Below are 27430 nucleotides of genomic sequence, written 5' to 3' on the forward strand. Positions count from 1 at the left end.
AAAGATGATTTCAATAATAAATATCATAAATGATTGTTTGTGTGTATTTATTTATACTTATATATTTCTCCTCACAGGGACACAAAGGACTTGATGGTCCTAAAGGTGAGGTCGGAGCGACTGGATCCAAGGTAATATCTTCATTATGAAATTTGGTTTGGGGTTTCAAAGGAGTTATAGTGTTTAGCTCTTGGAGTGTCCAAATGAGTCGTGTTTATATATTTTAGTGTCTTTCATCCAAAAGGATCCTAAAGCCCAAAGAATAAAACCTGTGGAAGAACATTGATTAATCATACTTTCCATAATGCTAAAAACAGCTGAAGATAATAGATCTTTAAAATGAAAAAAACTTTGTTTCCTCTGCTGATCACCAACTTCTCTGATTATTTATTTACTTGTTAAGTAGCTCCATAGATGTGATTGGTCTGTTTTAGGGGATGCTACTTGCATGAGAATTTCATTGTTCCTGAGCAGAACTGCATGGAATTTCCCTATCTGTGCAATCCACTTAACTTGCCTAAAGCTGAAGAATTTGGGCTTTATGCAGGAGTGCCAGTGGATTGGGGAGATGAAATCTTCATCCCCAGTTTGGGTCTGCAGTTTGTGCATTAGAATAATGGCTGTAGATTATTTGTGTCATTTGCAAGTGTTGGGATCTATGGATCCATGTTAAACTAAATCCCATTAATCCTCTTCTAGCTGAATCCCAGGCCACTTTTGCACTGCTCAATGGCTCACGTGGAACTGGCACGGAGATAATTCCTGTGGTGCACAGATGCTTTGTGCATTTGCCTTACACTGTTTTGGGAATTTGGACAGGCCCTGCATCTATAATTAGGCATGGCAGAATTTGATTTTTTAAATAATTTCAACAGATAATATCAAGGTTTATTTTTAAGCATTTTCTTCAATTTGTAGCATTTTAAATTTTCACAGTTGTACAAAATTATGGGGTTTAAACTTTAATTTTTTATCTATTTAAATTCTCACAGTTGAGGGAAGCTATCGGTGTGTCAGACAATAATTATTTAATGACAGTAGACATTGAGATTAAAAAGGTTAAAATTTTAGAGCCATTAAAACACAAATTGTCAACATCATATGTTAAAATTTACAAAGAAAATGTCCTTAAATCAAACTCTAATAAGTTCTCAAGCAACATGTCAATTACTATAGATGATAATATTTTTTCTTCAGTTTCAGTGTCAATCAACATTTACTGACATTATCGTATATAGTGTCTCTCCAATTTACCAACATTGGCCGATAAAAATCGAATCCTCCTAAGCTATCTATAGTGTAAATAAACCAAACTGAAAAGAAACTTTTCTGGTCTTCTTTATGTGCAAAACAGGCCCAAACCTGCTTCTTCCTCTTTGCAGGTCAGCTGTAAGTGGATTTAGTTTTAAGTAGTTTTAATACTGTTTAGCCGGCTAGCATGGATTGAGACAAGTTGTGTTAAAGCCACTTTTAAAAAGGGTGCCAGACTCCTTTATTGTTTTTTTTCCTGCCGTATTCATACTAGCCTACTAAATGGTATTGAAACTATTTTAGCCTGCTGAAGGCAGAAACTGCAGATGGTTGGGAACTGTTACCTGGGGGTAAAAAACCTGTTGGTTAAGTGGATATAGAAGAACTGATTTTGGTTACTTTCCACAATAAACAACCATTTTAAAAAATTGAACAAGTTGGGATTTTTTATGAATCATCAGTTATTAAATCAAAGCACTGCAGATTGGTTTGTCTTAGAATCATAGAATCATAGAAGATTAGGGTTGGAAGAGACCTCAGGAGGTCATCTAGTCCAACCCCCTACTGAAAGCAGGACCAACACCAGCTAAATCATCCCAGCCAGGGCTTCGTCAAGCCGGGACTTTAATACTTCTAAGGATGGAGATTCCATCACCTCCTTAGGTAACCCATTCCAGTGCTTCACCACCCTCCTAGTGAAATAGTTTTTCCTCAGTATCCAACCTGGACCTCCCCCACTGCAACTTGAGACCATTGCTCCTTGTTCTGTCATCTGCTACCACTGAGAACAGTCTAGATCCATCCTCTTTGGAACCCCACTTCAGGTAGTTGAAGGCTGCTATCAAATCCCCCCTCACTCTTCTCTTCTGCAGACTAAATAAGGTCAGTTCCCTCAGCCGCTTCTCATAAGTCATGTGCCCCAGCCCCCTAATCATTTTCGTTGCCTCCCCTGGACTCTCTCCAATCTGTCCACATCCTTTCTGTAGTGGGGCGGGGGCCCAAAACTGAACGCAATACTCCAGATGTGGCTGACCCATGCCATATAGAGGGGAATAATCACTTCCCTCGATCTGCTGGCAATGCTCCTACTAATGCTGCCCAATATGCCGTTAGCCTTCTTGGCAACAAGGGCACACTGCTGACTCATATACAGCTTCTCATCCACTGTAATCCCCAGGTCCTTTTCTGCAGAACTGCCACTTAGCCAGTTGGTCCCCAGCCTGTAGCGGTGCATGGGACTCTTCCATCCTAAGTGCAGGACTCTGAACTTGTCCTTGTTGAACCTCATCAGATTTTGTTTGGCCCAATCCTCCAATTTGTCTAGGTCACTCTGGACCCTATTCCTACCCTCCAGCGTATCTAACCCCCCCCTCCCCACAGCTTAGTGTCATCCATCTTGTCTAGACCAAAACATTTTTGCTAAAATTTCCCACTGTTCAGTTCTGCCATTAGTAGCAACAGTAGAAGCACACCCGTGTATTTAGGGCACAAGTGTCGGTTGGCATTTTAGCCATGTATACTGTAGCTTAGATTGCTCTCCCTGCCCTAGGGAGGAGGATGTGAACAGTTCTTGCTCATCCACACTGCTGTTGTGGTCAGTCTTTGTCTTCTTGCATTTCCCCACCCACCCCATCCTTGCCAATGCAAGAGCTGACCACAGTCTGGTTCTCTGCAGTCAAGCACACTGACAGTGCTCAATAATAAATCATCATAATTGTAGCAGATTGGTGGGTCAGGCATGAAAATATCTTGGGGAGGAGTGGAAGGTACTATTCTCTAGCTGCATTTGGAAACTTGTGCGTTATTCAGTATATCTCTTAGGGATGAGCTTATTCTGCTTCAGTGGGAACTCAGAAACATGGCTCTTCCCATCAGTAATGGCACAAATTTATGTAACGTCCCACACATTGCTATGCAAATTTGTCCCTAATATAGCTAAATTAAATTTAAGCGGTGGTGATAAGAGATGGAGTTTCATTTTCCTCTAACATGTTTTTTTGTGCTTTCATTTGAATTTCTAGGGTGAAGCTGGACCAACTGGCCCAATGGGTCCAACAGGCCCTATAGTGAGTGTTATTTGCAATGTTTGCAATTGGATTTTCTGTTCTGCTTAACGTGTCGCTGTGAGACTGCAAACACTGATCCCTTATTTTTTGTCGTAAGGAGCCTTAATGCATTTAGGATTTAAGTTTTGTTGAAAGCCATGTCTTTCAGAGCTAAATTCTGTGCTGGTGTAAATGGGTGAAACTCCATTGTAGTCAGTGGAGCTATGCTGTGTTCCATTGTTCCCCAGAACTGAGGCCATGTAAGTACTTTGTCAGTAACTGCAGTAAATCAGGAAATTAGTACAAATCTGAATTAGGTTTCGATATGATATTTCCCCATTGTGGTTCAGGGTGATTAACCCCTTTATACCCTTTGGGCCCTTCCTGATTCTTTATATGAAGAGATTTTAATATAATGAAAATCTCAAAGTAGGTCACTTTGAGTCAATAATTGAAATTATTTCAGTTAGAAAAATATTAGCCAAGAAAACTACAGACAGAGGATTTTTGAGTTTGTGTCTAGAATAAACATGTGGGGTGAGGAGTCTTTTCTCTCCGGCAATCTCAGAATGCTTTTACTTAGCTGGTATTTAGAGCATCTGTAAAACTACGAGCATTAGTGGAGATAAAGCCATCTGGTTTTGATGTGTTATCTTGCAGAATGTAATATCTCTGAAATGGATCTCAATTAGTGAATCAGCCATAGTAAAATGGGATTGAGTATTGACCCTCAGCGAGTATGTAGGGAATTTAGTCTTTGTGTGGCTGAATTCTGAAATACATCTACAAATGGAAAAAGAGAAATTACAGAGCAGTTCAGTTCCCTGGGGCAAAACTTGTAAGGCTGACCGAAGACATAGATTTGCTTCAACTTTATGGGCCCCATAGACCAGGGTAATCACTAGCAGAAAAAACAGTGGTCTGATCCTGTAACACTTAGTCACATGAGTAGTTCTTAGTCATTCTTGTATTCTCATTAAAAACAGTGATCCTAATCATGCTGTCTTTGAAATGTTTGGCACTAAATTTCATCAGTGGGAGCAAGACTGAACCCAATGGGATTCTTCTTGTGAGTAAGGCGTGTCAGATCAGACTTCATTACTCTATAATTTCTGGAGCAGGAGTGCAATGAAACGTTTTTATTGAAAGACAAAGGAAAAAGCAGAGATGTTTAAAAGAAAACTGAAAAAATGCTCTATACTATGGTTATTCTGAAAACAAACAAACAAACAAAAAACCCCAAGAACAGTGAACTCCTGCATTCCACTTCTTATTATCCTCACACAATGAATATTCAATTAAAGCACTTTTCTGTTCTCTTTCCATAGGGTCCTAGAGGAATGTCAGGAGAAAGAGGACGAATTGGACCACAAGGTGCTCCTGTAAGTGGATTTGAGGCTTTGCTGCTGTCTGTTCTCCCTACTGCTCTGCTTTACTTGTTTTATCTAAATTACAGTCATATTTCTTTTTTCAAGTTTTGAGCTTGCACAGATTTACTACTGAGTGGGTAATTTACTCACTCTCATGTTCACATTTACCCCCTCCCCCAACCACAAGTAGTCCCTTTATAGTCCAAGGCTACGGCAAGAACTGAGTAGAGATTTGCAGGATCACAGCCTTAATTTACATTTTAAAAAGCAATAACATATGTAAGTTAGACATTAATTGCTATATTTCATTAACATAGGTGCCAAGAATAAACTGGATGCAGGGGGGGATTCTGAGCAGAACTGTACAAAATTGTTAAATATGTTCACAACGTTTTTCATCAGTTTTGCGACCCAGAAATTACATTTTTTGTTTGTAAAATTTCTGTGAAAAAGCCATTTTCACAAAAACTTGCAAAATTTGAAATTGTATGTTTCTGATGCGAATTGATTTTCAGTGGGGAAAAAAACCCTCAAAATGAAAATTTCAAAAGTAACCTTTTAGTTCAAAATAGAAAAAAATGGTCTCACTGAAAACAAAAAAGTGAACTTTCTTAAGTATTTCATGGTATGGGATCATCTCTGAAAAAGAAATGCAAACCCTTCATTTCTGTAATTTTACATTTTGTTTCAATTTTTGTTCACATCTCTACTCATGGCACTTATGAGTCTAGTGCAGTGGTTCTCAATCTGTTTACCATTTTGGGCCACGTATACAGCTCTCAATGTTTTATGCATCCACACACTATATACACTACCTGTATGGCCCTGAGGCTGTCACATGGGGTGCAGCTGTGTGCTCATTAGGCTGCAAGTGTCCCGCAGGTTGAGAATCATTGGTCTAGTGTGTACTACTCTTCACAGTAACAAACATGAAATCCTGGTCCCATTGAAATCACTAGCAAAAGTCCTGTTGACTTCAACAGGCTGTGATTTCACTCTAAAACTCTTCCATGTCCATTCTGTGATGGATTTATGGCCTGGTATAATTTAAAGATAGTTGTAAATTGGCTCCTTTTACAATCACTAATATTCTAGAGCAGAGAATTCCTATAAATGTACGGTGTCTTGTCTATCTCTATGTCTAGGGTGGACGGGGTTCGTATGGTATGCCAGGGAAGCCTGGGCCAGTGGTAAGTTCCTTTCCTTGTTCCCAGTGTTGTGATGTTCCTTTACCTTCAGACATTCTTTAACCAGAAGGATGAGTAACTGTTGCTATTTTTTAGTCTGGTAACTGAAGGCAAATCCTAAATATCTGTGCATGATTCCTGATACTGCCACAAAATTATTAATCACAACTGTGGAGATGTGTGCTCTGAGAAATAAACCTCTAAGATTTTGCTTCCACTCAAGTAAGTGATTTTAAGTAGGGACTAGGCTGGTGCTATATTCATCTTCTCTCAGGGAACTGATGTACTGCTACATTAATGCAATGGAACCTAGATGCAAAAAGGTTAAGCATTTTAGAAATAAGTATTATAATAAAGAATCATTAATAAAAAGTTGTTTTTCTTCGCAAATAAAGATATCAAAGAAAGTTATACCAATCTCAGTTAGAAGTAATGAATTTCACTAATAACAGAAAGATGTGAATTTGCTACCTCAAATCCATAAGGACTATATATTTTCAAAACTTATAAGGATATGTAGTCCTTTTTTTAGAAGAAGTCATACACTGAGCTGATGAACCAGAAAGACATACACAAATACATTACAAGCTGATAAACTGCCTCCTTGAGAGATCAATTTATTATAAAATACTCACATTGTTTATATAGAAGTTTATCAAAAATTAAAATAATAATGCTTTTCAATACATGATTTACAAGTAGTTTTGTTATACAGAACAGGTATTGTAAAAAGTTTTCAGATAAAGAAAATACCGTTTAAATATATTAAAAGGTTAGTGTGGCAGTTAAAACTAAGGATTTTCATATAACAGGTGACTCTGGTCCCAATCCTACAAACACCTATGCACAAATGTTTAACTTAATGCATCTGAGTACCCCACTGAAGAATATCTAGAAGTCAGTGGGTTTACTCGTATGTGTAAAGTTAGTCACATGCATAAGTGTTTTCAGTTTTAGAGCCTATAGTATTGTTTACTCATTTATACTTTCTCACTATTAATGTTTGATGGATTTCCCCTAGACATATACTTTCTTCTTTTTTTTTTTGCGCTTGTCACTTGACAAAAACATCTGCCAAAGTAATTGCCTGTTGATACAAAATGTGATATGCCTGTATGCTGAATCTTCATTCAGTCTGAGGCACACTAGTCCAAAGTTACAATTTTCACTGTTTAAGTACATAGTCTTTCTTCCCTAATGATACTGTGTAGGCCTTGCATGAACAATGCAACAAGAAGTAAGGAAAAGAGGTAAGGAAGCTGAGATTAACAATGGATAAAGCATAAACTCACAAGTGGCCTTGTAAATAACATTCAGTTTGTAGATTAAGAAATAGTAAGAAGAGTAATGTGTGATAAGCTTGCAGCCACAGCTTTGCTTACAGCTCGCGGACAGTTCATGATCTGTACAGGGATTGGTTACAAAAATTAGTAGGCCAATCATAAAGTTTGTGATACAGCATTTTAACCTATAGTATTAAGTTTCAGTGTGTACATAAGCTGATTCATGATTATGTATGTTGGAGATGTGGTGCACCCTGGCCTAACCCCCTACATCTGAGCCTGATCACCTCAGATGTAGCTTTATGACATGATATAAAGAAACCTCTGTGACAAGTCTGGGTTTGAACCAAGTTTTTGGATTCATGAGAACTGGATAAGGTGTTCTCCCAGAACTGGATGAGGTGTTCTGGATATGCCAAGTGGAAAAGGTCTCGGAGGGAATCCCAACATGCTGCAGTGAGGAAACAGTATTTGTCCACGTGTTACACAATAGACTGTACTGTTGTAAACTCCATTAACCAACAATTGACTATGATAGAAGTTCAAGCTGAGAGTGAAGATAGCTGCCAAATTCAGTTATCTGGTACATCCTACAGAGAAGGGTGACCACAACTATTACAGTATTTTAAAAATAAAAGATTTAAAAGATTTTTCATTATTTTAAAACAATTCTAGGTCAGAAAAAAATTGAATCTCAAAGCAATTCTGAAATTCTAGATGAAGTATAAATATTTCAGTGGACTTCCAACATGAGCTCAAACCCACTGGGCATGACATCTGGTTGGCTAGCATATGTGGTACATTCCCTAGCAATCTCACAGGGAGATGCAGAATGGTTAAACATGATCTCTCTGGAGAAAGTGCTATCCAAATATATGATGAATTGGGTAAGTACAAAGAAATATGTCGTAATGCTAAAATTATCATTGAAACGAGTGAGATTTGGCAGATGAGTGTTCATGACCCAGTAAATTGGGATGTAGCTTTTTCATAAATACATTAAATGAGCTGTTACAGCAGTGCTTTAGCAAGTCACTACAAGGTCGCTGGCAGAAATGTTCTCCGTAATTAATAGTCTTTGGAACAGATTGTTCTTACTGTGTTTGTCAGTAGAAGCTTTGTTATATAAAACATTCTTTCTCAGTATACATCATGTTCCCCAAAGAGGGTGAAAATCCAGCCAAAGACAAAGAAAGGGAAATCATTTGGGAATACACAGCTGTACTCAATATTTATGACCACTGTATACTACTATCCAAAGACTATATAATATAGAAGGAGGAGTGTATATCACATCTGTTCAGCCCACCCAGCACAATAGCAACAAAAAAGCAGTATTAGTCTACCACTTGGTTGACTCTACATTATATTGTTATTTTTGGATGCAACTGTGTCAACTATCTTACTCATTTTGGACCATATACCCCTGTTGATCTTCACACAGAACTCTCTCAGGCAAGAGTGGGATTTCTTCAGTGTTCTGATGACTATTAACATAATTAGGATTTTTTTTGAAACATTGGATTTGCATGAACAGATTAAGAGCAATATAGGGCCCAATCTGCACAATCTGAGTTGTAAAGGGGTTATCTCCTATATAGAGAATGCAGGACTTATTGATCATAAAGGGTTTGTGATTTGAGCGATTATGAGTATCATGATTAAGGCTAAGATTTTGTCACAGGTATTTTTAGTAAAAGTCACAGACAAGACGTGGGCAATAAACTATAAATCACAGAAGCCTGATCGCTGCCATGCTCCAGGCTGAAGCCAGAGCCACACCATGTGTGAGGCTGGAGCTGAAGCCGAGGAAGTCATGGAGATCTGTTAACGTCACAGAGTCTGTGGCCAAATCATATCCTTAATCATGATTGACAGAGATTCTGATACAATTATTAACTTAGTACTAAATCAGAATATAATTAAGATACAATGCTCTATTGATATATAACATCTAAACTTCACTGGCTGAATAGTTTTGTTGACATGTCTGATGGGGCACATCGTTAAAAAATAGATTTAATCTTTGATTAGTATATTTATCTAAGTTTTGTTTAGCTATTTGTAATATTGTCTGATACAACATCATCTGTAGCACAATATGCAGAGATTTTACAGATAGAAAGTTTGAGTGGAAAACCAGTGATTTTTTTATTATCTTATCTTTTTAGTACCTTTTAACAGCAGCTTGAGCAAAACGAAGAGGAAATAGTATATTTGTAATGAAAACTGAAACTCAAAAATATTATAATTAAAAACTATCTTGATTACTGTTTGGAAGTTGGCAGATGAACCAAGAGCTGTAACATTGATAACATCAGTAAAAAAGTACTTAATTCGGTGGTACTCAGACCTCAGTGGTTCAGGAGCCAAATTAGTGATCAACATTATCCAAAAGAGCCAGTGTAGCAAAATGACTGACTAAATATTAACTATAATTGGTTAATAACATAATAAAAGCATCCTGACTGGTTAATAATTAAATCACACAGTGTTCTAATATCATGTGCTGCAAAGAGACCCATTAAAGAGCCACTTGCTCGCAAACCGCAGTCTGAGTATCATTGACTTAATTAAAACATTACATTTATAAGTGGTATTCAGTTCATAACACTTATGTCATCTACAATATTTATAGAACTGATTTCCTTTTTTTTATGAGGCAATATGTTTTGTGACTGGCATTGCATTTAAACCCAGGAACTCCATTTGCATAGGCCTTCATCGGTATTTAGGCTACTAGTTTTGTGATACTGACTTTGGAAATATCACCTCATGTACTATATTTGTTTTTTGTAGGGACCACTTGGTATAATTGGTTCTTCTGGTTTTCCGGGTCCTCCTGGTGTAAAGGTAAGAAAAGTTGTTTCGTTTTAGTCTGTTTAACCCTATGAATTAGATCTTTCATATGCCCACAACTAAAGAGACCACCTTGAACATGTGGAATTCATCTTCACAAATGAAAAGAGGTGACTGTGCATTTCACTTTTAATTAACACCTGGAGATAGACGCTAGAAACAACAGCTATGATGAAGCAGTAGGCTTTGACAGAATATGGCCATGATCATAGGTGAGAAACTCAAAGATAAGTGGGAAAAATGGGTTTAACTGCTGAAGCAATCCTTAGAGAGACCAGATGGGTGAGGCAACATCTTTTATTTGACCAACTTCTGTTGGTGAAAGAGACAAGCTTTCGAGCTACACAGAGCTCTTCTTAATTAGAATATTATGTTAAACCATAAGGTTGTGAAATCAACTAGCTTGATAGAGTTGGATCTGTAGATCCATCCCCCAGGAAACTTAGACAGCTGCAGGAAATAGCAGTTTTAATGTGAATTGGCAATGCACCTAGGTTACTGTGCCATAGAATAATGAACAAATGATCTAAACAAAAGAGGTTGTAAAACAGTTGTGCAAGGTTGGCCTTATCTCTTCTTCCCACACACCACCCCAAACATCCTTTAAGACTCTATAAAAGAGGTGTTTTGGTTCAAAGAATAGGAACAGATTAAAATTTTTCTTAACTTCCATTTGTTAAGAGTGACGATTTTCTGGTAATCCTTATATTTTGGATGACATACACAATGTTTAGATTACCGTCACAGCATTAATGTAACAATAAAAATCAGCATTTACTTTAGATTGTTTAGAGGGGGGGCTAAACCTCATTTTTGGTTGTTCTCTTCTTATCCTAGTGGTGCTTGTTCTGTTTTCTATATCATTTATAATCTGCTGGTGGCATGACATTTAGATACAGTAGAAATTTTAATATGTTGGTCATGATTCAGCTCTGACTGGTGACATGAGGTTTCAAGGATTTTCTATATGTTTTTCATATGAACTTTGTAAAAGCAATATGTAGGAGATAAATGAGTAATGTAGGATTAACTCATGGGTTTGCCATGAGCCTGGTTGAGGGGTACAGTGTTGTTGTATTGCCACAAAAGCAGATTGGAAGGTAGATTGTGACTCCGGCAGATTGAAGGCAAATTGTGACTCCTACAATCAGCAACTGAATGCTACTGCAGTATCCTAAAGCAAAGGATCAATGACTTCCCTAAGCTCCGCCATCGGCAGGGGTGGGTAAAAGGGAAAATCTTGCTGCAGTAGGAAGAGAGATGGAATGGCCTTGTACTCCTCCAGCTCAGCCTCAATGGAAATGGGAGACTCAGTTTCCTTACTCAGAGAGCTCTTTAGAGCCACAGTAATTGCTAATTGCATTGCCCAAAACTAAGCTGGATCAGGATTGTTTAGGAGGGGCTATAAGCAGTGTCCCCTCTAATTTTTCCCACCCACGTGCGGAATGAATTTTGTGCACCAGTATGGAGGTGATGTGTGGCACATTGGTGTCCATATTGGTGCACATAACAAAATTCACATTGTGGGGGCGGGGCCGAGGAGTTTGGAGTGTGGGAGAGGGCTCAGGACTGGGGCAGAGGGTTGGGGTGCAGGGATGTGAGGGCTCCTGGTGGGGGTGCGGACTCTGGGGTGGGGCCGGTAATGACGAGTTTGGGGTGCAGGAGGGTGCTCTGGGGCTACAGCGAGGAGGTAGGACTCCCCACAGCTCTCTCTCCCCTCAGCAGCTCCTGGGCTGGGGCTGCAGGACAGGGACCCCTCCTCCGGCTGGTCTTGGACAAGGCTGGGTTTGGGCCGTGCTGCCCCAGCCATGGCTGGGTTCGGGCTTTGGCAGGTTGGGGGGCCGGGCTAGGTTGGGACTGGGGGAAGCGCAGTTTACAGGGAACTTAGGCTATGAGATCCTGCATTTATCTGAGAACCTGCCCCAGCAAATCTAATCCATCAGCTTTGTGAGTTTTTGTGGAAGGCAGGGTATAGTGAAGGGAATACCTGAGTTTTCTTACAGTGGAGTTCTGCAGCTATAACTGAGAGAAGAATATAGCCTGCAGATAATTGCTGGTGATGATGCATAAGCCAGAAATAATACAGCTTGACTCTCAGATCCTAGTCTGAGTTTGAGGCACTGTCAGAAAAAAACAAAACAAAACACATTGTTTACATGTAAAGTGAGTACATTTGATATGAAAATCATTGAGAGACAATAAACATGGAACCTCACAATGACCAATTCACTTTAAGGTCTGATGTCGCATTACCTGTCACCACTAGAAATTAATCCTGTAAATGAACAGAAAATCTATCCCTTAATAGAATACCTTTAGAGCTGGAACCCCCCATATTTTATGAAACTATTCAAAGTATAGTCTCAAAGAATGGCAAGGTATTTAAGTTCTTATATACACTGACCAAATGGCATTTAAATCCTCCTGTATGAAGTGCTAAAACATTGTGTCATGGAAAACTAAAAGGCTATGTAAAACCGTAATTCACATCTAAAAATTCTAGCAAAAATGTAAAACTAAAATTGTGATAAATATTTTGGTGAGCCATGACACACTGGGGGTTCTGTGTTGAAGTCATCCTCACAACCTTTGCACAGGATCGATGGATGGTCATCTGCTCCAATGGAAATTCACACCATGCTCTGACACAATTGCTACCATCTCACTTGTTTTTTTCCTGTTAAATTTCTGACCCTCTTTATTTCTTTTTCTCTTCCTCACCTCATCCTTCTCTCCTTTTTCTCTTCCCCCTCCTCTGTGTTTCTTCATTTCTGAGTTTTTCTTCATCGTTTTAAGGTTTTTTTAACTCTTTTTCTGGATTTGTTTTCTTTCCATCTTAGTTATTGTCATGCTTCTCAAGATGACCATTGTAGTCTTTGTTGGGCTGGGCTGCATTTGCTCTGCTGGCTGAGCAGAAAAGGGAGCCTGCAGCCCTGTATGTGAGCTTGCTTTGACAGCATTCAAGGAACTTCTCAATATTTTGCCTCTAGCCATGGGTTTCAAGAAGACCCAGACTCATGCAGTCTCCTCATCCTCCTTTTCCCCAGAACTGCTCCTCTCCTATATGCTGAATCCCCACAAGTGATAGGAAAACTATTATACAGTAAAAACATCTCTCTCTATTAGCTAGGTAGCCAAGCTCAGCAGATGTTATATGTTGTTTATACAGTTGGCAACATTCACAAAAAAAAATCTCTGGAAACAAGGCTAATACAGCCATCTGTATAATGTATTAGACTAAATTATCCTTTTAATGCATGGCAGAAAAAATAGAGCAATGGCTAAACAAAACAAAGCATCTAAATAAATGTTTGAAAGAGCTGACAAAGGAAGAAGCAATGGGATTTTTTTTTTAACAGAGGAACTACTTTCAGGATTCAACCTTCAGGTTGTGTAAATTGGTAAAGCTGCATTGAGCTCAATGAAGCTATGCAGATTTACATGTGCTGAGGATCTGCCCTTCAGTCCTGAAGATACAATTGTAGTGTAGCATCAGTTCAGAAAGGCAGTTGGTCCACATAAGGATAAAATTGAGGACATACCAGAGTGAATTACCATACCAGAATAGATCAGTGGTCCATCTAGTCTCACAACTTTTTTCTGATAGTGGTCATTACTGCATAATATATCTGACCACTTTTGACTATAGCAAGCACACCTACTATATTCCTGTGTTTAATTCTTTTTTAATATTAAGAGTTTGTATCAATACAGTACTGTAGCAGTGAGGTCCACGGGTTAGTTTATACTGTGCAAAGCATTTCTTCTTATCAGTTCTAATTTACATAAAGTTTCAAGTCTCAGCTGCAGACAGTGCAAACAAAGACTATAAAATGAACCAATATTGACATGTTGATGGGGTTTTTTTGTATGAGTTTCTTTCTGTTGTGCTTTCCCCCTGTAATATATTGGTGGTGTGTTTTGGATAAATTATACTGGCTACCATGCTGTTTCTCCTCTAAAAGAAAAGTGCTTTGTATGTGTATAGACTAGGGGGTAAATTGTGGTTTCAGTTTCAACGCTATAAATCCCGGCAGAATTAGGTTCTTATGTGTGCAATACTTTTTTCTAATATTGAAGTATATGGAAGCTTGGATTCCATTGTTACCTATTCCATGCACTATTCCCTGTTAATTATTATGTGCTGCTTTAAAAGAAATAATTCAATAACTGATTGTTTTCTCTTGTGAAACATTAGGGTGAAGCAGGTCCAACGGGTGCACGTGGCCCAGAAGGTCCTCAGGGACAAAGGGGTGAAACAGGGCCAGCAGGTCCAGTAGGGTCACAAGGACTGCCTGTAAGTTCAGACTTAGGATGCTTGTTCCATTGACTGCCTGCACACTGTCTACCCAAAGCCAGTGGTACCTTACTATTGGGAGAGTCCTAAAAGTATTTTTAGAAAGGAAATATTTGTCGTCACGTTATTTGTATTTAAAATATCTTTTAGATAGATGACTAAACACTTGCAAATTAAATATCAGGGGGTAGCCGTGTTAGTCTGTATCCACAAAAACAACAACAAGGAGTCCGGTGGCACCTTAAAGACTAACAGATTTATTTGTGCATAAGCTTTAGTGGGTAAAAAACCCACTTCTTCAGATGCAACTGAAGTTTTTTACCCACAAAAGCTAATGCACAAATAAATCTGTTAAGTCTTTTAATTTGCAAAAACAACAAGGAGTCTGGTGGCACTTTAATGTTACACATGCTGATGGAAACTGTGATCCTTTAAGCACTTATGCTCCAGCTGGACTTTCATGCTTAAAATTAAGCACACATATGTTTGCAGAATCAGAGTCAAATAGTGAACTTTTGTAGTGTCTACATCCTAGGCTTTATTTTCTGCTCCTGAGAGGAGGCACAAATATATATGTCTGACAATGTATTTTCATTCCTCCGTTGATACGTTCATTAGAATTTGTTATAATGATTTGTATGTTGTTTTTAGGGGACTGTAGGGACAGACGGTTCTCCTGGTGCTAAAGGCCCAACAGTAAGTAATCAAATAAACTGCATAAGGAAATTTGGTGATGGATTCCTTATTTAATTTCAGTGTTTCATGCTGCATCTTTATCACACTGATGTCTCTTTTGTAGGGATCTGCAGGTACTTCTGGCCCACCTGGCTTAGCAGGGCCACCTGGTTCTCCAGGACCTCAAGGCAGTACTGGTCCTCCCGGCATCCGAGGCCAAGCGGTAATAATTTCTTTGTCACCATGGAAATGACAGTATTTAGCAACAATGTAGCTAAGGAAAGCTAATGTAGTGATTAGCAATGAGACTTCTTCATTTCCATGCAATAAGATGAAATCAGTAGACTGCTGTATAACGAGGTTGAGACTCACTGGTGCGGCACCTCCTGCTGGTCGTCCTGGGAATTAGCTCTTCAAGCCCAGAGCACCCTCTGCAGGCTGGTGTCTTGCCTGCCACTGGTCCCCCGTATCCCTCCTGGACCCTGGTGCCCCTCTACATCAGGGTTCTGCCCCAGCAGTAACCCACAATCTGGGTCTCCCCACCCAAGGGAGCCCCTAACCCTCTATCCCCACCTTGCCTCAGTGGCTACTGCCAGTCATCGTCTAGCCCCCGCTCCCTGGGGCAGACTGCAGTCTGTAAACCACTCATCATCAGCAAGGGGGGTTAGGACCTGCTGCCTTTGCCTATCTCTGGGCTGCCCCCCTGCAGCCCCAGTACCTTTTTTTGGCCTTTTAGCAAGGCCTGCAGCCTGTGTTTCTTAATCCCTCTCCAGGGCTACTTTTAACCCCTTTTCTATACATGCTGAATAGGAGTGAATATACCAAGAGTTGGTTCTCATTAATTCCTTATGTGTATTTTGAAATACAGAATTTTCTTTCTTAGGCCCCAGTCTTGAATTTGACTGCAGAGAGGCAGAGACCTGTGCACAAAGCTTCACTGGCTTCAGTGGTCACTGGCCCGTGTGCCTGCCTGCTTGGAGTCACCTGTAGAATCAGAGCCTTAATTAGTATTTTGTATATGTAATTACAGAGAAACAGACATATTTACAGAAAGCATAAACTATCATAAATGTATTAAAATGTTCCTGTAGTTAGTCTCATAGAAGGGAATAGTTTTCTTATCCCAAACGTAGTCCAAAATTATTCAAGAAGTAATTGTGCTTAAATGCTTAATGCTTTTATAAAAATCCTTTGTCTCTGAAGTCTTCTGCAAATTAACCATTAGCAATCTGGTTTGTTTAATCTTCAGCATATACTCTTTCACAGCATTATTAGCTGAGCAATTTTGGTATAAACCAGTTGTAAACCCACTGAATATAATTACCCAGTGAAACAGATTGTCATTTACAAAATGTCAGAAATCTGCAGTATATGGGATTGGCTCTCTGGGCTTCTGTTTGTCAGCTGTTGGCTATAACATGCCCAAGATGGTTACTAAACTAGACAGGAAAATAAGTTACAGTGCTTGGATCAAGTTCTAAGGTTTTTATTCAGGCAAAAATTCTTACTGAAGTCAATGGACTTTGTGCTTGAGTGAGAACTAATTAAGGACATCAGGATCAGGAGCTATTTGGAGTTACCATGTGTGAACAACCTATCTATAGACTAGATTAGTGGAAGCACTGTCACATTTTTCATTTGAAACCACTGTACGTAGGTAACTCAGGTAAAGCTGGTTGAATGGTTTGTGCAGATTAATGGTATTAATATATTTGTTTTCAGGGAGACCCTGGTGTGCCAGGTTTCAAAGGAGAAGCGGGTCCCAAAGGGGAACCAGTAAGTCTTTACATTTTTTGTAATCAAATCAAAATTTAAACAAAGAATGATACATGCATTGTTGTGCAGAGCACAATACTATATTTATTGAGACGTATCTAGTATTACTTCTCATTATTGGTTTTGACCTGCAAGTAATGGCCATGGAACACCCTGGTCAGGTTCTGTTGTGAATAAGGGGCAGGATAGGTCCTTTGAATCCATGACAAGGTAAATCCTTCAGCCAGTTATCCCCTGGACTTAAGTTTGAGGAGCCATAGCACAACAGAGAAATACAGGATCCCCTGATGCTTTATTAGCAGCCATGGAATGGATCTGCTCCAACTTCTTGGAATTATAAGGAAATCACTGGGCACGGGTGCTCATGGACACAGGGTTGTGTTCTAACAACATGCTTTGGTCCCATATGAGAAATAAACATTTTAAGGAAAGATATTAAAATATATTGAACAGAACTGAATGTAGCATAGGTTGGTAGCAATGTAGACCACAGCATCTCACAATCTACTCCAATATTGTAATATAAATATTACATTTGACAAGTCCCTAAGGGAGTCCACGTATGAGAACTCTGGGCCGTGTCCAAGAGGAATAAACAAAATTAGCTTGATACAGCTCTGTCCACCCATCAGGGTCCTATTGCTGAGTCAGCAGCACTCTTTGATCAGCAATATCAAATGATGCCGGTAGAGCTGATAGTGTTAGCATGGATGTTTGGACTCTATTCATAGCTATGAGAAGACAAACCATCAACATGGCCAGCACCATCTTGGAGCCATATGAAGGCTGGATGAAAAGATTATTAGCTTTAGTCGTAGCTGATTTGGCAATACATTCTTAAGATTCTTGCTCAAGCAAATTATTAGAGAGAGGATAGTAGTCAGCAAAGCTGTTAATGTTGACAAATGATTTCTTGAACACTGGCTGGACTTACTATTATTTAAGGGTGTCTGGAAGAATGTCCTTCTAGAGAGAGATATTGACAATTTCTGTCAGATGTGGGGCTGGTAAATCTCAATTCCATCTGTCAAGAATGAAAATTGTGTCAGATTCAGAGCCTCTATGTCACTGAGCCAAAGTCCATCAGGGAAGATGGCATGAGGATTCCATGTGCAGAAGCAGTGCAGGATTTACACCAGAGATGGATTGCAGAGAAGAGATCTGCAGTGTCAATCAGACAGAAAAATGTTGCCCTAAGTTTAGTATTGTATAGTGTGGATTCCATAACCGTACAGGTTCTTTAAATAATTAAATACTGATTTCCTTAATGCCACTTGCCTAATGATTAATAAATACCACAATTACATATAATTGGATCCTATACAAGGAGTCAAATGATTGTGAGGCACAATGTAGAGCCAAATTTTACCATCCATTTATGGATCACTTCATGTTGAAATACTAGTTGATAAACATAGAAAAAGGAAAATCTGAATGGGAATAATTGCATTTTATAACTGATTTAAAAAAAATTTAAAAAAATCTAACTACCCAATTTTGTTCTTTCTGAAAATGTTTATGGTTCACGTTGGAGTGATTGATTGAGCCGTAAAAATGGTTAATTTGCTTTATTCTAAACAAGCAAATATTTTCAATAGGGTCCACATGGTCCTCAGGGTCCCATTGGCTCTGTGGGTGAAGAAGGGAAAAGAGGCCCTCGTGGTGATCCAGGGTCAGTAGGTCCTCCAGGCCCTGTTGGAGAAAGGGTAAGGAAGCCAGAAAAATAATTATATTTGTTAGAGATGGGCCTCTCTCATGAAAATCATATCTGACCTGGACCAGAATGTGAGCTCCCTTATAGTTTGGGGTGGGCAAAGACACACTTGTCTTTAATGATAGTATATTGACAGCTGTGATTTAGCATTGTTTCTTACACTAGTGATTTTATGACCTGATTTCTCTGAAATGATAGGATGCTCTCTTTTGTAATACACACTAGTTTCTTTTCAGAAGTGGCCATGAGAGGGTGAGAATATGAAAATGTAGCATTATGCCTTCCTCATATTGAGTATCATTTACTCCAGTGTTGTCTTGGGTTTTTTATTTGGGGAAGGAGAATGAAGCCTGGCATGTTAATATTACTTTGGAGCTCAGCACATCATATGGGCACTTGGTGTTTAGATATCACAGTGATAGTCACTTCAGAAATATGACAGATAACTTTTCTATTGAGTAGAACCTTGTTACAGAAATAGTGTCATAGATTTCAGTGGGGCTACTCACAGAGCTAAGGTGTAATACTCAGCATGAGTGATGGGATCAGAAAAAGGCCCTTAAATATTTTTCAGTATAAAAGAGCATTTTGAAGGCACATTAGCCAGTTGGAGGACAAGGATTTTATAAGAAAATAAACTGAACTCCAAAACCCTATTGAACATCAGATTATTATTAATGATTTATGATATTTTTGCATAGGGTGCTCCTGGTAATCGTGGTTTTCCAGGTTCTGATGGCTTGCCTGGACCAAAGGTAAGCTGATTTGGGCCAGTTTCCTCCCTTTCATGCCTAAAAAATATATGCAAAAGAAGAATGTAAGTGAATGTGGGAAGTGAGCAGATCTGATGAATGTTTGGAGGCAGGGCCAAAGGAAATGCCAAATGACAGTGGGTTAAGTCTTCCAAACATTCTGAGACCAGGGTTCTAAGTGAAAAACATTGCTCTTCCTGTAGGTCTCAGGCTTTCCACTCTCCTTTCATGTCTCCAACTTGATGCACTTATGCTTGCATCCTGATGTGTAAAAGCCACTGAGCAGTAACTACTTACATTTTACAGTGTCTATTAAGTTAGTATTTGGAGAGGGAAGCATTCCCTGTAAAATAACTCTTTCTTGACATCTCCACTGAGAAGCCAGGCCAATCCCCCTGTGTGCTGCCGAACAACCATATCGCTTACTGACAAGTGACACAAAGATGTTTTTGTTTATTAGGTCCATCAATTATTACCTTCTATATAGAAGTGCAAGAATTCTAAATTCCTTATGTTAATTAATTCTATAAAAGAGATCATCTCTAAATAATGTTAAGGATATGGTTCAGAATACTTTGGAACACCAATTTTCAAAAATATTGATAGATGCTCTTGACGGAAGATGTATATTTTGCATTTACTTCCTCTTACTATGGTTGTTCAATCTAATGTCTGACTAATAGTGCTTTGATATCTTTTCCAGGGAGCTCAAGGGGAGCGTGGTCCAGCAGGTTCTTCAGGCCCTAAAGGAAGCCAGGGAGATCCTGGGCGCACTGGTGAACCTGGCCTCCCAGGTGCCAGGGTAAGGAAATTATAAAAACATCATGTCATGAATTTGTATAGCACCTTCCATTCCCGAGGATGGCAATGTACTTTATAGGCAAACTGTTATACAACCTCTGTTTATAGAAGCCAAAAACAGGGATCACTTCTTCCACCACTCTAATACCTTCACCTTTGGAAGGGAAATATGGAACCTGACCTTGAGTTTAATGGTTTTGCTCATGTGTAAAGTGAATCACATGAGTATTTTCAGGATCAGAGCCCAAGGACCTGGTTCTGTTCCCCTTGAAGTCAAAGGCAAGACTCCCATTAACTTCAAAGGGAGCCAGGTCTAGCGCTAAATTAGACATAGACAATGCAGTCCAGAGGAATGTAGGTATGTAAAATACGAGGTGTGCAGAAAACATAGGTTGAAAGTCAAATCTTTGTTAAATTGGTTAATTGTTTTTAATGTATTTGTGTCGTGTATGGTGAGCTGTCATTGAAAGATCCTGCAGAAGAAATGTTTGAGGCAGGTTTGTAATGTCCCATACAAGGAAAGAAATGAAATTCCAAGCATAAAGAGTGGCATGGAAGAATGGTTGAGAGTGGGAGAAATAAAGGGGATGAACTGATGGGAGGCTTGAGAGGAGTATAGACAACAAATGGGAGAGTAAGTCGGAGGAAACAAGAGCAGAGATGCAATTAAAAATGAAATTGTGCAGAACTTTGAAGGTGAGGATGAGGAGCTTGACTTTGATGCAGTAGGGTGAGGGGAAGCCCCTGGAGGGACTCGGAGAGGGGAATAACATGGTCGAGTTAAATGACTTTTCATTAGTCATGCCTCCTGAGTGAAAAATTATTCCAGGGTGATGTTTTGTTACTGAGCACACGTTCTGAACTCATTTACAATCCTTGCCATATTTTAGGATCATATACACAGGTTATATCAATTGTTGTGTTATCCTATTTTTGTAGGGTCTCACAGGAAATCCAGGTGTTCAGGGTCCTGAAGGAAAACTTGGTCCTTTGGTAAGTAGTTTGTGACTTGGAGTGAGGAGGATGTACATAATTATTGGTCCCTTCAGTTGGCACTGCACTCATTTGAAATTCTGTTCTCCTTGAAATTAGCCTTTTACTAATCCATGGTTTCATAGTCTCTCAAAGTGCATAGGTCCTTCTAAATGCCAGCAAATGGAAGGCATTTAACATCTAAATGAGTCAGTGCAAATCACTTTCATTAGGCTTAATGTATCATTCAGTATATGCTCAGTGTTGGCTATCCCAAGGAATTTAAACACTTGTGAGCTCAGGTTTGTTGGAAAGAAATAGTTTTTACATAATTCCCATAATTACTGGCTAGCTCCAATGTGTCTGTCTATAATTGCACTGAAGATGTTTGAAAGCTAGAATTGTCTCTTTGACATATACTTAAGGACATTTTTAATGGAACAGCCACAATGGGAAAAATAAAAGAAAGAAGAAATAAAATAGAATATATAAATATTGTACAAATACTATTAAGACTGTAAGTGGATAACAATACAAATGCTAATGGTTGGAAAGTTTTAATATTTGAAAGGGTAGGTTAACATTGGCTTAACCAACCGGAAAATGAAAAATTCTAGCACTAAGTTTCACTGTTGGATACACTAGAGTTCAAGTAATCCATTTTTCAATACCAGGGGTGGCTCTAGGCATTTCGCCGCTCCAAGCACGGCAGGCAGGCTGCGTTCGGCGGCTTCCTGCGGAGGATCTGCTGGTCCCGCAGCTTCGGCGGACCTCCTGCAGCCGTGCCTGTGGGAGGTCTGCCGGAGCCGTGGGGCCAGCGGACCCTCTGCAGCCGTGCCTGCAGGAGGTCCGCCGAAGCCGCGGGACCAGTGGACCCTCCTCAGGCAAGCCGCCGAAGGTAGCCTGCCTGCCGCCCTCGCGGCGACCGGCAGAGCGCCCCCCGCGGCTTGCCGTCCCAAGCACGCGCTTGGCGTGCTGGGGCCTGGAGCCGCCCCTGTTCAATACACTTGTACAAGTCCTCTTTCCTATCTGTTCCTTCCTTTTCACAGATGACTATCAGGCAAACCGCATGGAGCCAATTATTGAGCTTGAAGAGAATAGACCTGTCCAGTACTTTGATACCATTTTAAGGCAACTGTTCCCTCAAAATAGCCTAACGGTCCAATCCAGCTCCTATTACAATAAATTGAAAGACTTATATTGCCTTCATTAGGCACTTGCTCAGGCCCTGATAAGAAGTAGGAGTTAGCTTTTTATTGATGAACAAAAGCTAATGGGAACACAGTGAAGAATATTCGTAATGTGATGTAATCAATTATTTATATTTCTAGGGTGCGCCAGGAGAAGATGGACGTCCAGGCCCAGCAGGTTCAATAGGAATTAGAGGTCAGCCAGGCAGCATGGGGCTTCCTGGGCCAAAAGGCAGCAGCGTGAGTACAATGTTTACTAATTGGTATCTAATTATCTAGCTTGCCTTAGTTTCAGAGCTAAATATGTTTTTAAATGGATGAAAATATTGGGTAACTATAGCAACTTTCCCCACAAATTAGGGTGATCCTGGAAAACCCGGAGAAGCGGGTAATGCTGGTGTCCCAGGGCAGAGAGTGAGTATCATTCTTATTCTTTATATTGATTACACAAAAATATGTTTATTTGTCATGTGTGTGCACTATACAATTCCTCTTTATTTGTTGTTTCACTGTAGGGTGCTCCTGGCAAAGATGGTGAAGTTGGTCCTTCTGGTCCTGTTGGTCCACCTGTAAGTCTGTTTTTCAATATACAGGATTATCTGTTTGTCTAATTATATTGGCACCCATCATTGTACTTTCTGAGCAGTCCCCAAGAGTAAAAGTGACAGTAAAAGAGTTTTTCTTTATTGATTTAGAAACCATTCACATTCTGCACTGATTTTTGCCAAATAAAGTCAAATTTCATTCTGTTGCTCTTTAAAGCAATCTATAAATGGTTGAGTTATTTTTAATTTCAGCTTTATTAAGGCTGAATCAGTTTAACATTATCCCTGGAAAAAATACGAGGGTTTCGTAAAGTCTACATATTCTCACCCTTTTGCCTTTCTTCCCTGGTGGGGGTGAACATTTGAACTCATGTTATGCCTCTCCCACCTTTTCCCCCTTGCCTTATGCTCTATTTTGGATAATTGATTCTGCCACCCATACTTACTGTATTAATGAAAAATTACCACTTAGCTAGTTGCATTGGTTTTAATGGGACTACCTGTTCAGTAAGGTACTGTTTGCTGTGAGTAAGAATGGCAGAATCTGGCCCTGGATTAATTTAATGTTGAATATTTAATTACTTTATCAAATAAAATATTGGTCTAAATAACAACACACCATTAGAGTTCAAATTCCAGATGAAAAATTACTCGAATAATCTATCCAGCTGTTTAGTTCCATGTGTCAAAGAGAGTTGAGAGTTTTTTAATTTGTTTTTTTCAAATGTGTTTTTTTCAAACACCTTCAGATTTTTGTTAACCTCCTGAGAAAGGAGTATATTTTAAAATTTTCTGCTGTTTTCTTTAGTGCAGTGGTCCCCAACCTTTTCGTCTGGCGGGCACCAGACGAAGGACCGTGGCGGCGGTGGAGCACCCATTGAAATGCCACCGAATTTTGGCGGCATTTTGGCGGTGACGCCTCTCGATGATGTCACTTGTCGGCGGGCAGCATTTTGGCGGATGCTCCACCGGACGCGGGCACACCGCGTTGGGGACCCCTGCTTTAGTGCCAGAAAGAAATGTGCATACAGCATATTAAAACTGAATTCTGTGTATTTTCTCTAGCTGCTTTTCTGTTGTTGAAATGTTGATTAATGAGCCTCACAAGTGAAAAATGCCTACAAAGAAAAATGTATTGTACTCTTCAAGTAAATATTGAAAAATATCTATTTATCTATCCGTCTATCAGTGTACATTTGCATAGGCTTCCAGTTGTCTTGTTTAACATCTGTTGATTCCAGAGACACAAATATACAAAAAAAATTCAAGAATCAATTTTCTATTATGTATACTAAAAGAGGTATATATCTCTATTAAAATTCCTTCTACCATCCATTTTAAAAATCACAAGGGGCAAAATTCTCAGCTAATGTAAATAGATACAGCTGCCGTGAGTCCAATGGAACTGAGTTCATTTATAGCAGCAGTTAATTGATCTTAAAAAGGTACTATCTGGTCTTGACTAAATTTCATTTTTCATCTGAAATGGTGTAAGTAATAATAATAAGAAAAAAAAAAGTTGGAAACGTAATCTTTTCCCATGAGTACAATCAAGCAGAGAACATGTAAGTGGAATCTGGCCATGTCCCTAAATTGTACAGTTTTTTTCTTTTGTCTAGGGTCTAGCAGGAGAAAGAGGAGAACAAGGCCCTCCAGGTCCTACAGGCTTTCAGGTATGTGTATCAAGAGTTCTTTTACATAAATAAATAACACACCCTTTTTTTCTTTGTAATCTACAGAAATTTGATAAAGTGATGTTAAACAAAGGTCTCTAGAATTGCTCAGACTAATTAGCACATCTCACGCACTTTCAGCAACTACATTATTAGCCATATTAGTTTTTGTTTAAAAGGTTTAAATACTATTTCTGAATGCCATGGATCATTGTAGCCCAAGGAGCCTGCCTAGGTTTGTGGAATTGAAGATTTTCAAAGCCAGCAGATATCCAAGAGTTGAACAAATCATTGGCTTTGATAGTGATGTTGACAGTGGAGTCAAACCACTATCTCTTTGTATCGAAAGGTCTTATACATCTGCACTGGAAACTCCTATTACATGCATAAATAAAGAGATGCTGTCATCTCTTTTTATTATGGAGGGAAATAGTTTGATGCTTGTGTATCAGTACTTATCTAATTACTTCTGTTGGGATCTTTGAAGACATGATCCAGTGGACATATGAAGGCACAGGTATTATCCTTGGTGTCCTGTTTAAATTCTTCCACATGCACAATGACCTTTCCATTTATTTTCTTTCAGGGTTTGCCTGGGCCACCAGGTCCTCCAGGGGAGGCAGGAAAGCCTGGAGATCAGGTAACTTCTTTTGTAACATAGTGAGTGTTTGCCAGGTTTTTATTGCTTAATAAAATGACTTTAACTTCTTTTCCTATTTGATGTATTCACTTTCCAGTCCTCCAGGGGCTATATCTTCCACTGACATACAATGAGTAATATCTGCAAAGCGTCTATGATGACTACTCATTGAGTAAGATGCTACTCAGCATGAGTAACGGTAGCAGAATCTGGTCCTCTGACTGGATTAGACTATCTCTGTTCAACATGGAAAATCTGCATTCAGAACCAGCCATCGACATTCAGACTACATAGAACTACTGACATGAAAATGTTATCCCCTGTTTTCTATACCTACCAGCACGTGGTATATAGTGTTTTCCTTCCAACTTGTATTTCTTTTCTCACCAGGGTGTTCCTGGAGATTCTGGAGCTGGAGGTCCATTAGGTCCAAGAGTAAGTATCTTCTCCAAATACTGGCCATTCCTAGCAAGCCTTCTGGGTTCCATTATGACACTGATACGCTGGGCAGTCTTGAAACATATAATTTAGCACATTTGTGCCTCAGTTTGCTTGTTATTAAAATGATTATAAACGTATATCCATTTTTACTCACAGTTGGTGCTATGCAGCTAATCAATAACAATAGGCTCATAGTCCTTAGTATTCTTGTGAAGCTCTGTTAAATAATGTTTGTAATGCATTTTGAGATCTTTGGAAGGAAGGCACTCTATGCTGCATAGCATGTGCAAATAATCTTATTATAATACTGTACCATTTTATGCACCTCAAAAGAGTCTTTTATTATGGTCAAAAGAATATACTTGGGTTTGTTGTTTGTTCAGCTCAGCATAAGCCATTCCTGAGCAGCTCTCTAGTGCAATAGTACCCCATGTTCAATGCGTAATTGATTTTTTTCTGCCAAATGGATCTCATACGACCAGATATTTCACATATAGCTGTTTTATAGGGAGAACGTGGCAATCCAGGGGAGAGAGGAGAGCCAGGGGCAGCAGGACTTCAGGGTGAAAAGGGTATGGCTGGAGGACATGGTCCTGATGGTCCAAAGGTAAATTACACAAGAAACGTGTATTGATTTAGTGATTTTATTTAAGATTCTGTTCAGCTGCAATGTTCTCAAGAGAGAGTCATCTTGTTTTCCTGAAGGCTCCAGGAGGACAACAGTCTGGCTATGTTAATCGAAGATATTCTAGTAGAATAACACCAATATAATGAGGGACACTAAAATATTGTTGAGAAATCAGTATTTTCATTCAGTGTATACAGACAAAGCTCCTTAAAATACAGGACTAAACATTTCTTAAAACTACCAGTGTGGTTTGCCTATTTCAGTAGAATAGTATGAAACCATTTATATAATATAGCGCACGCAGTGGTGTAAGTACAGTAAGTAACCGGGCAGCCCATCTCTCTTGCTATGGATACTTTTGTGCTGCTCCACCAACACAGAGTAGCCCTACAGCTGGTGTAGTTGGTCAGGAGAGAATCCACCCATATGAATTGGGATCCCTTGGGAGTATAGAGCTGCCATAGCAGACCCTGTACTACCATGTTCTTTACAGAGGACATAAGAGGCACAGCTTGGAGGAAAGAGAGCACAGCCAGGATATCCCTGCCCTGGACAATCCCCAGGTCCAATAATTGGCCATTGGCAACTAGTGTAATGAAGACTGATTTTATTTATTCCATGGAAGCTGTCCAACATCCAAGTATTCAGTTTGAGAAGATTACCTAGAGCCACTTTAGCATCCCTCCTTTATCCCACACTCCCGCGGCCCCATCCATTCATGCACCCAAGATTCATGACTAGTTTTTTCAAAACATTGGATATAAATTCTAAAATTAATGAATAATTCAGCTCTGCAACTTGGTTTCCTGAAAAATGTTTGTATGTGAACAAGAAAGAAGTTTAAGAGAAAATTATTACTTGCAATTGTCCTCCAGAGGCATATTCATAAGCACAGATGGTTCTTCACTCTAAAGACAAAGAGACCTCAACTTAATAGGCAGTAATTTGTTTTTTATTCATTTCAGGGTAGTCCAGGCCCCACTGGGACTGCTGGTGATCCAGGTCCTCCAGGTCTTCAGGGTATGCCTGGGGAAAGAGGTATTGCTGGAACTCCTGGTCCCAAGGGTGACAGGGTAAGTCTCCTTATCGTTGCTCCTTTAAATACTAAACAGAAGTACGTCTCTCTTGATAATCCTGTAGTTGCTCTGATATATAAATGACTTGGACCTCTGGATACTCTCCATAGGGTGGTGTAGGGGAGAAAGGCTCTGAAGGTACAGCTGGCAACGATGGTGCAAGGGTAAGTAAACCCATTGCCCTCTTAGAAATAGCTCTAAGTAATGGAGCTCTTAAGCAAGTTAGTGTTTCTCAACTCCAAAAACAAACTATAT

The 27430-nt window shown here is 39.4% G+C and overlaps 1 protein-coding gene across 5 annotated transcripts in view; it reads left to right on the forward strand.

Annotated features, from left to right (window-relative positions):
- COL5A2 (collagen type V alpha 2 chain) overlaps positions 1 to 27430 on the forward strand; it is a 186685-nt gene that overhangs the window by 130297 nt on the left and 28958 nt on the right. For all 5 annotated transcript variants that reach the window (XM_039495576.1, XM_039495573.1, XM_039495574.1 and 2 more), the window contains exons 14-35: positions 78 to 131; positions 3273 to 3317; positions 4625 to 4678; positions 5812 to 5856; positions 9936 to 9989; positions 14194 to 14292; positions 14944 to 14988; positions 15092 to 15190; positions 16690 to 16743; positions 18342 to 18449; positions 19159 to 19212; positions 19913 to 20011; positions 20950 to 21003; positions 22314 to 22412; positions 22533 to 22586; positions 22688 to 22741; positions 24337 to 24390; positions 24977 to 25030; positions 25421 to 25465; positions 25980 to 26078; positions 27065 to 27172; positions 27286 to 27339. In XM_039495576.1, coding sequence (XP_039351510.1) covers positions 78 to 131; positions 3273 to 3317; positions 4625 to 4678; positions 5812 to 5856; positions 9936 to 9989; positions 14194 to 14292; positions 14944 to 14988; positions 15092 to 15190; positions 16690 to 16743; positions 18342 to 18449; positions 19159 to 19212; positions 19913 to 20011; positions 20950 to 21003; positions 22314 to 22412; positions 22533 to 22586; positions 22688 to 22741; positions 24337 to 24390; positions 24977 to 25030; positions 25421 to 25465; positions 25980 to 26078; positions 27065 to 27172; positions 27286 to 27339 — 1485 coding nt within the window. The remainder of the gene's footprint in view (positions 1 to 77; positions 132 to 3272; positions 3318 to 4624; positions 4679 to 5811; positions 5857 to 9935; positions 9990 to 14193; positions 14293 to 14943; positions 14989 to 15091; positions 15191 to 16689; positions 16744 to 18341; positions 18450 to 19158; positions 19213 to 19912; positions 20012 to 20949; positions 21004 to 22313; positions 22413 to 22532; positions 22587 to 22687; positions 22742 to 24336; positions 24391 to 24976; positions 25031 to 25420; positions 25466 to 25979; positions 26079 to 27064; positions 27173 to 27285; positions 27340 to 27430) is intronic.

Source organism: Mauremys reevesii, linkage group 11 (assembly GCF_016161935.1).
Source record: "Mauremys reevesii isolate NIE-2019 linkage group 11, ASM1616193v1, whole genome shotgun sequence".
In the NCBI taxonomy this organism is placed as follows: Eukaryota; Metazoa; Chordata; order Testudines; family Geoemydidae; genus Mauremys; species Mauremys reevesii.